The 11648-nt window shown below is 40.2% G+C and overlaps 1 protein-coding gene and 1 long non-coding RNA gene across 2 annotated transcripts; both read left to right on the top strand.

Moving 5' to 3' along the window:
• The first annotated feature begins 842 nt into the window (after positions 1-842).
• Positions 843-7302, top strand: LOC130357678 (uncharacterized). The gene is made up of 3 exons (XR_008889220.1): positions 843-878; positions 1448-1598; positions 7252-7302. It is a non-coding gene; the product is annotated as an uncharacterized LOC130357678 (long non-coding RNA).
• A 20-nt stretch (positions 7303-7322) lies between these two features.
• On the top strand, positions 7323-10104 carry LOC130357677 (uncharacterized). Its single transcript, XM_056560406.1, has 2 exons — positions 7323-7370; positions 8631-10104. The coding sequence occupies exons 1-2, from the start codon at positions 7330-7332 to the stop codon at positions 9736-9738; spliced, it is 1149 nt and encodes a 382-aa protein (XP_056416381.1). The 5' UTR covers positions 7323-7329; the 3' UTR covers positions 9739-10104.
• The last annotated feature ends 1544 nt before the right edge of the window (positions 10105-11648 follow it).

Below are 11648 nucleotides of genomic sequence, written 5' to 3'. Positions count from 1 at the left end.
ACTAAACTTTTGCAAGCAGACAGGCGGAATTTCAGTAGTGTGAACCTAGCCTAAGGGTACGTTCACACTGCGGAATCCCCACAGAATTCCTAGAGCAGAATTTTGCAAGTAAAAGTCTGCACAGTGAACATTGCCATCAGTGTGAATGGGTCTTCCGCGAGACCCGTTCACACTACGGAATTTCAGCGGCGGACAATTCCGCTGCTGAAATTGTTCCGAGCAAAGAAAGAAAATTCTTCCGCGAGCACTGCATAGCCGTCAATGGTGACGGCGCAGTGCTGCGCGGTCCTACCGCCGCCGCCGGCTGCCAGTCTGAATCTCTGCTCGCTGAATTCAGCTAGCGGAGATTCCGTTCACACTCTGTAGTGTGAACATACCCTAAGAGTGTTGGGTTTTTACTAGTGTGAAATGTTTCAGACTTGCCAGATTCCACTCTTTTTACTATGGGAATTCACAGATTTACAAGTTGAGAAAGTTTTCTGACCAGATTTTCCTAGGTGGAAATTTCCAGCCATTTATTCACAGGATTTTCTGAGAATTCAATAGTAAATAGGTCGGGTTGTAAAACCACGCCCCTTTGTGATAGACCACACCCACTGTTAGGCTTTTCACAATGCAATGTTGGGTTTGTAGGATTTTCCTATCTCAGACATGTCGCAGACAGTATGGGGGAGATTTATCAAAACCTGGCCAGAGGAAAAGTTGCTGAGTTTTCCATAGCAACCAATCAGATCGTTTAATTCATTTTTCAGAGGCCTTTTCAAAAATGAAAGAAGTAATCTGATTGGTTGCTATGGGCAACTCAGCAACTTTTCCTCTGGACAGGTTTTCATAAATCTCCCCCATAGTGAGGACAAGAGTGGGGCTTCTTCTAAATGGTCTGTTTACAAATTTAGGTTTTCTAATGCAGTTTTTGAGGCCAAAGTCAGGAACTGATCAGAAACGGAGAACAAATATAAACGAAAGAGACTTCCCCTCTTTTTATATCCATTTCTGGTTTTGATTTCCAAGACGGCATCAAAACATGTAAATGTGAGTCCCCAAACCAGTTAAAGCTATGAGATGATGCACATTAAATTATTGCACATTCATATTCTATTGTAGTAGATTGGACATGGGACATGAAGCATGACATTTTTGACGTGAAACATTTTGAATATGACCCCCATGTCAGTGCATGAAACATTTGTGTTTATGCGTTTCACCCACAATATTGCTGTCGCAAAGCTTTGCTCACATGTTGCAGATGCATCGTAGAACCATCTCGGTTTTGCCCTGAATTTCTGAAATCACCAAAAAACATGGCAATTTATGGAAAATCACATATACTGTAAGGCATCTGCAACATGTAAACACAAGCCTTAGGCTATATTAAAACCACTGTCCCTTTATAGGAGCCTTTTCCATTCAATATGTCTATTATTATTGTGCAGTTATTTTATTATAGATATATATTAAAGAAAGCAGAGGGCCATTCCATGATCCAGGCCGGATCTTATTCACTGCTCTACTTCAGCTCATTTATTTACCTTGTCTGTGGCAGAAGAATTAGTGGCTACAGCAGAGTAGAGTGTTATACCAAGGAGAAGGAGCTTCAGGTAAGTGTAGACATAGGTACATTGAGGAATATTCACTTTGATCTATTCATCTACAATATGATTTTTATTTTACCATTGTCATGTAATTTGTCCTATTGGTGATAGAGTTTGGATCACCATCTGCCAGTCCACATATATGGGTTTCCTTACCTTCCACACACACTGCATGTATATAATTGATATACTGTTACAATGCAAGCCTTGTCTATATGTCAGTATTGGTTCTTCCATTGTTGGCATTGATTTGTGACTAAGTTATCATTGGACCGGGGAAAGATTTGCATGTTTCTGTATTTTTGACTCACTTCTGGTTTTGTAAATTTAAAAAAATAAAATAAAATAAATTAAGTAGGGGGGGGGGGGGGGTCCACAGGTTTTGCATAAAACCCTACAGATTTATTATTGCAACCTACATAAAAAGATAATTTATTTTTTCATCTTATTTTTGGGTTTTCTCTTCAGAAATCTTAAATCGCGATTTTTTTTTTTTTTTTTTTTTTTTTTTTTTTTTTTTATGTGTTATAGTTTGTTTATACTAGTAAATCTGGTGTAAAGGAGGGGGGGATAAAAATTCAAATATGGAAATAAGCTACTGCAATAGTGAAATCTGTGTCACTGTTTTTGACTTTGGATGTTTAAAAGAAAAAGTGCTGTAAATTGGGGTTAAATCTCCAGGTGTGAATGTATTCTTAACTCCCTTAAGTACCAAGCCCACTTTCACCTTAACCCCTTAAGGATGCAGGGTTTTTCCGTTTTTGCATTTTCATTTTTTCCTCATCACCTTCTAAAAATCATAACACTTTCAAATTTGCACATAAAATTCCATATGATGGCTTATTTTTTGCGACACCAATTCTACTTTGCAGTGACATTAGTCATTTTACCAAAAAATCCACTGCGAAACGGAAAAAATGTCATTGTGCGACAAAATTGAAGAGAAAATATAATCTTGTAACTTTTGGGGTCTTCCGTTTCTACGCAGCACATTTTTCAGTAAAAATAACAACTTTATCTTCTGTAGGTCTATACGGTTAAAATGATACCCTACTTATATAGGTTGGATATTGACGTACTTCGGAAAAAAATCATAACCACATGCAGGAAAATTTGTTAAAAATTCTCATCTTCTAACCCCTATAACTTTTTTTATTTTTCTGCGTATGGGCCGGTATGAGGGCTCATTTTTTGCGCCGTGTTCTGAAGTTTTTATCGGTACCATTGTTGTATTGATTGGACTTTTTGATCGTTTTTTATTCATTTTTTTCATGAAATAAAAGTGACCAAAAATACACTATTTTGGACTTTGGAATTTTTTGGCGCGCACACCATTGACTGTGCAATTTCATTAACGATATATTTTTATAGTTCGGGCATTTTCGCACGCGGCGATACCACATATGTTTGTTTTTATTTGCATCGGTTTTTTTTTTTTTTAGTTTTTTTTTTTTTATGGGAAAAGGGGGGCGATTCAAACTTTTATTAGGGAAGAGGTTAAATGGCCTTTGTTGACTTTGTTTTTTATAGCCCCTAGGGAGCTATAGCACTGCACACACTAATCTCCTATGCTGATCCCTGCAAAGCCATAGTTTTGCACGGATCAGTCAGATAGGGGCTTGATTGCTCAAGCCTGTAGCTCAGGCTTGGAGCAATCAATCGACGATCGGACGCCGCAGAGTCAGGTAAGGAGACCTCCACCTGTGTCCCAGCTGATCGGAACATCTCGATTTTATTGCGATGTCCCGATCAGCCCGACTGAGCTGCCGGGAAGCGTTTACTTTCGTTTTCAGACACGGCGGTCAACTTTGATCGCTGCGTCTGAAGGGTTAACAGCGCGCGGCACAACGATCGATGCTGCGCCCTGTTAGCCCAGAGTCCCGGCTATGATTAGCAGCCGGGACCGACCCGGTGTGATGCGGGGTCACGGCGTGACCCAGTTTTAAACACCGGGACCGGGCGTAGGGCATACAGGTACACCCTATGCCCTACGTCCTTAAGGAGTTAAGGACCAGAGCATTTTTTGCACATCTGACCACGGTCACTTTTAACATAACTCTGGGATGCTTTTACTTCTAAATTTGATTCTGAGAGATTTATTTATTTTGTAACCTATTCTTCTTTAACGTAGTATATTTTTGTCGATACTTGAATCATTTGTTGGTGAAAATTTCCACCATTTCATGAAAAATTAGAAAATTTAGCATTTTTCTAACTTTGAAGCTCTCTGTGAGGAAAATAGACACCCCCAAATAAATTTATATATTGATTCGCATATACAATATGTCTACTTTATGTTTGCATCATAAAGTTGACATGTCTTACTTTTGGAAGACATCAGAGGGCCTCAAAGTTCAGCAGCAATTTTTCACAATTTTTCAGGGACCAGTTCAGTTTAAAGTGGATTTGCAGGGCCTTAATATTACCCCATAAATGACCCCATTATAAAAACTGCACCCCTCAAAGAATACAAAAAATGACAAGACCCAGTTTTTGAAAAAGCCCCCCCCCAAAATGTTTAACCCAATTTCTCTTGAGTAAGGAAATACCTCATACGTGAACGTAAAGTGTGTTGAACGGCTCAGAAGGGAAGGAGCGACAATAGGATTTTGGACAGTGAATTTAGCTGAAATGGTTTTTGGGGGGCATGTCACATTTTAGGAAGCACCCTTGGTGCTATAACTGAAAAAAAAAAACATACTATTTTGGAAACTACACCCCTCATGGCACATAACAAGGGTTACAGTGAGCCTTAACACCCCCACAGGTGTTTGACGACTTTTCGGTAAAGTCGGATGTGTAAATTATTATTATTTTTTTTTTCACTAAAATGTTTCACCAAATTAACCATTTTTACAAGAGGTAATAAGAGAAAGTGCCCCCCAAAAGTTGCAACCCCATTTCTTCTGCTCATGGAAATACCCCATGTGTGGACGTAAAGTGCTTTGTGAGCGAACTACAATGCTCAGAAGAGGAGCCACATTTGGCTTTTGGAAAGCAACTTTTGCTGAAATGGTTTTTGGGGGTCATGTCACATTTAGGAAGCCCCTATGGTACCAGAACAGCAGCAAAAATAAAACACATGGCATACTATTTGTGAAACCACACCCCTCAAGGAACGTAATAAGGGGTACAGTGAGCCTTAACACCCCACAGGTGTTTGGCAAATTTCCACTAAAGTTGGAGGTGAAAATGAAAAATAATATTTTTTTTTTCACAAAAATGCTGGTGTTACCCCCAAATTTTTCATTTTCACAAGGGGTAATAGGAGAAAAAGCCTCCTAAAATTTTAACCCTGTTTCTTCTGAGCATGGAAATACCCCATATGTAGATGTAAAATGCTCTGCTGCCGCACTACAATGCTCAGAAGAAAAGAAGTGCCATTGGACTTTTGGAGAAAGAATTTGGTTGGAATGGCACCATGGGGGCTTTGTAGACACCCTCATTTCCAGACACATTCTCCCTCCAAAAGCCAAATGGCGCTCCTTCTTTTCTGAGCCCTGTAGTGCACCAGCAGAGAACTTTACATCCAAATATGGGGTATTTATATACTCAGAAGAAATGGTGTTACAAATTTTGGGGGCTTTTGTCCTATTACCCCTTGTGAAAATGAAAAATTTGGGATTACACCAGCATTTAAGTGAAAAAATTAACATTTTTCATTCACATCCAAATTTAATGAACATTCTCCAACTACCTGTGGGGTGTTCAGTCTCACTATACCCCTTGTTATGTTCCATGAGGGGTGTAGTTTCCAAAATGGGGTCGCAAGTGGGTATTTTTTATTTTATTTTTCCATTTATGTCAAAACCACTGTAATGATCAGCCACCCCTGTGCAAATCAGCTCAAATGTATATAGTGCGCTCTCACTCCTGAACCTTGTTGTGCGTCCACATGTGGGGTATTTCCGTACTCGAAATTGCGTTACAAACTTTGGGGGGATTTTTTTGCTTTTAACTCTTGTGAAAATTAAAAGTATGGGGCAACAACAGCATGTTAGTGTTTAAAAAAAAAAAAAAAAATAATATATATATATATATATATATATATATATATATATATATATATATATATATATATATATATATATAATAATTTTTTTTTTTTTTATAATAATAACATGCTGGCGTAGAATACAACTATACAACTTTACCTTTTCATAAGGAGAAAGAGCCCCCCAAAATTTGTAACACAATTTCTCCCGAGTACAGAAATACCCCATATGTGACCCTAAACTGTTGCCTTGATATACAACAGGGCTCCGAAGTGAGAGAGCGCCAAGTGCCTTTGGGATTTGCATAGGACGAACCCGGATGCAAGAATTAGACTTGCCTCCAATACCAAAAATACCCTACTGCAGTGTTTCCCAAACAGGGTACCTCCAGTTGTTGCAAGACTCCCAGCATGCCTGGACAGTCAATGGCTGTCTGTCAATACTGGAAGTTGTTTTGCAACAGCTGGAGGCTCTGTTTTCGAAACAATGTCGTACGAGACATTTTTTTATTTGGGAGGGGTGTAACTGTGTAGGGGTATGTGTATATGTAGTGTTTTTCCTTTTTTATTTTGTGGTAGTGTAGTGTTTTTACGGTACAATCACACAGGCGGGGGTTTACATGGAGTTTGAGCTGCGGCGTAAAATTTGCATCTCGCTGTAAACCCCCGCCCGTGTGATTGTACCCTGTACATTCACATGGGGGGCAAACCTCCAGCTGTTACAAAACTACAACTCCCAGCATGCAGTGACAAACCGTGCATACTGGGAGTTGTAGTTTCGCAACAGCTGTAGGCACACTGGTTGCGAAACACTGAGTTAGGTAACAAACTGTGTTTCGCAAGCAGTGTGCTTTCAGCTGTTGCAAAAAACTACAACTCTCAGCATGCAGTGACAGCTGAAGGGCATGTTGGGACTTGTAGTTATGCAACAGCTGGAGGCATACTACTAACACTCCCAGCATGCCCTTTGGCTGTCCGTGCATTCTAGGGGTTGTAGTTATGCAACAGTTGGAGGCACACTGGTTGCAAAACAGAGTTTGTTACTTAACTCTGTTTCCCAACCAGTGTGCCTCCAGCTGTTGCAAAACTACAACTCCCAGCATGCATGTTGGGAGTTGTAGTTATGCAACAACTGGAGGTGGACAGTTTGGAGACCACTGTGTAGTAGTGTCCAAACTGTTGCCCTTCCAGATGATGCAAAACTTCCTCCCAGCATGCCCAGACTGTCCAGGCATGCTGGGAGTGGTAGTTCTGCAACATCTGAAGGACCCCCCAGGGGTTTGCACGGGGTGCCTGCTGAATGATTTCAGCAGGCATCCCGATCCCCATGTGGGAATTCTCAGGTATGCCCTGTATCCTTAACTACCAGGTCGTCAGGGCGTACCTATATGCCCTGTGTCCTTAAGGGGTTAAAGGGAGACTCTGTTAGCAAAAAAAAATATGTTTTTAAATCAACTGGTGCCAGAAAGTTAAACAGATTTGTAAATTACTTCCATTTAAAAATCTTAACCATTTCAGTACTTATCAGCTGCTGTATTTGCTTTAACTCCAAATAAACATAGTTTTATTTTTACTAAGATTAAATATGTAACTTTAATAGGAATCTTTTGTTCATGTTGAAATGAAAATGTTTCCATTAATAGTAACTAATTTGTCTGTACATAGAAAAAGACTGGTCAAATACCAATGGACCCAGGACATCAAACTGCATACTTGCTGGCCATTCTCATCTGCATCCTCCTGATGCTCCTTGCTGCGTCCGCATTACTCCTGTGTTACTTAAGGTAAATAAGCACAAGGGGATATGTCACATGAAAAATGTTCACATTGAGGCTATTAAAATCAATGGGACTCTGATGCTAGGAATCTCCATGCAGAATTCTGCATGGAAATTCCAACATATTAACATAGCTTTAGGCATTTTGGTGCAGCAGAGTCCCATTGATCTCAATGGTATTTTGCTGCACTGTTCACATGTGGAATTTCTGTGGCCTGTCTATTCTTTCTGCAATGCAGTCTATTAAATGGCAGATTTCCAAGCGGTCCTAGTGCCGCTGGATCAGGCAAAAACACTGAACATTCTGCACATTTTCCTAATGTGTGAGTATACCCTTAGAAAGGGGACAAGCAAATCCAAAATACGGATATTTGCTAAAAGTGGTAGCGTCAGGATTGAGAACATAGCATTAAGTGTATGATGCCGGGGTGTTATTGGCTTTGTATGTATTGTGTTCATCTGAAGATTTAGTCTGGGGTAAAAAGTGAGCAGGTCTACATGTCAGATTTGCAGTTAGTAGAGTCCAGGATACCATTATGGAGGCCCATTTTAAGTATTTCCTGTATGCTTGCCACACTTGGAAGCTTGTGGATCTGATTAGAACAAAGCCAGAATGATATTACCTGTTCTCCATCCCTGGCACTCACGTCTGGCTCCCTTTCATCTTGGAAGTATACCTTCCGAAATGAGAGGTGGCAGGTACTATATCATGATCATTGCATGTGGGCAATATTGTGGCAGTATCCTGGCTGTTGGCCACCGTACATGTACGTGGTTTTCATGTTCTGATTGCAATATGGTACCGGCCTCCTCTCATCTCGGAAAGTATGCTTCTGAGACCACAGAGAGACAGAAGTGAGAACAAATTATACTTTTCCTGTTCCCTTTTTAATAGGTATTATGCATTTTTAGATAAGGTGGGGTTTCCTTTTCCCCAGAAACAGCTGCACTCATCTCCAGGGGTTATTAGGTTATTTCTCATTTTACAGTTTGCCCCCATTTACCTGAATGGGAATAAGATGAAATACCCGACACAGCACATTTTTATTTTATTTTTTATTTATTTTTTATTTGTATTGTTTTTTTTGTTTTTTGGGGGGGGAGCGGGGGGGGGGGGGAGAGTGACACTGTTTCTGGAGGAAAAAGAACACCAATTTTACTAAAAACTATAACTGACTTCTCTTATCATTCAAGATGTATACCAACAATTGTGATGTTATCTAATATTTATCATGCCATTAATATACTGGCCCTCACTATATTACAGGAGGAATGGCTTTAAAATAACAAACATGAAATCTTCAGTAAGAACCGGAGCAGCCATGAGAAACCAGTCAACTTCCATGACCAGTTTTGCTTGGAATTTTTCAGACTTAAAACCTCCTATCTACAGTGACCTCCATGATCCTCAAGCAATGGCATTGCCGATTACAGTGGATAGAAGCAAACAGCCCCCACCCCCCCTATCTCCAGACAGTCATATGTTATATATAAGTGATGAAGAGGAAGGTAACCAGACTTCTAGGCTGGATAGCAGATCTGTAAAGAAGAAAAGTGACACCTCAGGACAATATTCAGCTCTCCAGTATATGTTGTCTTCTGGAGCTTCCCTTCTGGGCAGTATGTTGGAGAAAAGTACAATGTTCAATCTCAAGGCCAAGAGGCGTAGCTCTTCCCTAAAAAGTGGTATTAATATGGATATATTGATGGTCCCTTTGGAGTCTCCAGTGCATGTTTCCACTTTGGATGCCAGAGCATCTCCCAAAGTAAGTTTACCGACAAACCTAAGCAGGAGCAGTACTCTACTGTGTGAGAATTCCTGTGACCAGCAGTTTACCTGGGACACAGTCGGGTTGTCTATTCAAAGTAATCACATAACTCAAAAAGAAACAGGTTTTGTTATCAGTGATTTAAAAAAGAAACCATATGATCCTGAAGAAAGAGCTACCATAAGGAACAAGGTTCAGATACAAAATCCAGACTACACACTGCCAAAGGCTTGGTTTGTATCAATCAGAGACAGGCCAGTATCGGATGGAGTTCAACTTGAAAAGAAGGAACTAAATAATGTGGCAAGTTTAGACTCTGGGGTGGATACTGCAGAGGGGCTATTGAGACCTGGGTCTGGTGGCTACAACTCCGTACCCAAAGTGTTAACAGATGGAACTGAAAACTATGTTCTACCCAATACACCCAAAGAACACTCCAATGCAAGTAATAGTCAAGAAGAAATGCAGGCGGTAGAGGGGGCAAATGAAGAGCGTCACAACTTGTATATAACACATCAAGAGGCAGCCAGAAAGCTCAATCCAGGATATTCTGGTAGAAGCTTGTGGGAAAAAAGGGAAGAGCGCCCACTAATAGGTGTCAATTAGAATTGGTTTTTGGGCCTTTTTGCATCAAGTGATAGGGTTTATTGTAAAGCTCATGGTTTTTTATGACGATAATTCAGACTTTGAAACAATGCAGTTAATGGCTGACTTTTGATGCCAGACTTTTAATAGTTTTTCTGTCAATATATTTTTGAGAATTATGTATTTTTTTATTTATTCTCTTTTTGTTTGTTAGTTTGTATGTAACTACTGTCTTAGACAAAGCAATAACAAAGTCATATAAATGGAAAATGTATTTCACCTGTAGGTTCTTCAGTCCTTTGGAAAAGATGTATAGCTATGTGGTGAACATCTATGACCTTTTTTGCTGTAATTTTATATTAATTTACAAATACTTGTCATGGTATGCTGTGTTTTTTTTTTTTTTTTTTTTTTTTTTTTTTTTTTTTTTTTGTTTTTGTTTACATTTTTTTGTTATTTATGATAATAAATTTTTATTCCTAAAATTTTAAGTTTGATTGCAGTGAAATGGAGTGTCACGTTTTGTGGTGGCTGTAAAAGTCCCCACTTTTACATCACTTCTTAGTTCTTAGGTGGGTTTTATTTATTTAAATAGTCCAAAAGAATGTTTAGATGACCTACGGGAAAGTTTCCCCTTAGCATTAGACCAAGTTTTGATCCAGCTATGTTCACACAATAGAATTCAGCATGGAGATTCTGCAGCAGCTGAGTCCCATTAATGTGAGTGTGATTCTGCAACGCTGTTGACAAAACGGAAATTTCAATTCCGGTGCCGCAGAAAGAATAGACATGTCAATTTTATTTTTTTCTGCAGACCCTGCATGGAAATGCATTGCCGTTTACGAGACGCACATTTCTGAGTGGTCCTAGCGCCAGCATGTTTTGCCCGTGCTCCACTTTGAGGGAAATTTCTGCAGAGATTTTGCGTGCGGACACTAGAGCTCATCTCACTGATGAGATCACATGATGCGCTGCTATTTCTCATGCGCTTTATCATAGTGGGTGGGACCAATTTACATTCTGCACATTTGCATGTTGCACTAGGACAGCTTCAGACAGCAATGCATTTCTGAGCAGAATCTGCAGAACCAGGTTTAAAAAAAAAAAAAAAAAAAAAAAAAAAAAAATATATATATATATATAAAAAAGGGTTTTTACCATTAAGTTCACACTACAGAATCTCCGCTCGCTGAATTCCGCGAGCAGAGATTCCACCTGGCAGCCGCCGCCGAAGAAGCTTTGGCGCTAAGGCCGCGGGGCACTGAGATTTCACCATTGACGACTATGCAGTGCTTGCGGAATCCGCGCAAAGAATGAACATGTTCTTTCTTTGCGCGGAATAATTTCAGTGGCCCATTCACACTAATATTAAGTTCACACCGCGGAATTCAGCTCGTGGAGTTCTGCTCGTGGAATTCCGTAGTGTGAACATAGCCTAACTGTTATCTCCTATCCACAGGACCATCACTGATCACAAGAAAGGAGGTCCTCAAATGGACAGGCAATGCCCTTGCATTACTGTTGCTTTATTAACTGCTAAAGAGACTCCATATAAAGAGTACCTGTCATCACCCCCTTAAGGACGCAGGGTTTTTCAGTTTTTGCACTTTCGTTTTTTCCTCACCTTTTAAAAATCATAACCCTTTCAATTTTCCACCTAAAAATTCATGTTATGGCTTACCGTATTTATCGGCGTATAACACGCACTTTTTAGGCTAAAATTTTTAGCCTAAAGTCTGTTATACGCCGATACACCCCCAGGAAAGGTAGGGGGAGAGAGGCCATCGCTGCAGGCTTCTCTCCCCCTGCCTTTCCTGGGGTCTAGAGCCCTGCTGCCGACCCTTCTCACCCCCTGGCTATCGGCGCCGCTGCCCGTTCTGTCCCCCTGACTATCGGTGCCGGCGCCCCATTGCCGGTGCCGATAGCCAGGG

The sequence above is a fragment of the Hyla sarda genome, chromosome 2 (genome assembly GCF_029499605.1).
Source record: "Hyla sarda isolate aHylSar1 chromosome 2, aHylSar1.hap1, whole genome shotgun sequence".
NCBI classification, from domain to species: Eukaryota; Metazoa; Chordata; class Amphibia; order Anura; family Hylidae; genus Hyla; species Hyla sarda.
This window is presented reverse-complemented; position numbering and strand designations above follow the sequence as displayed.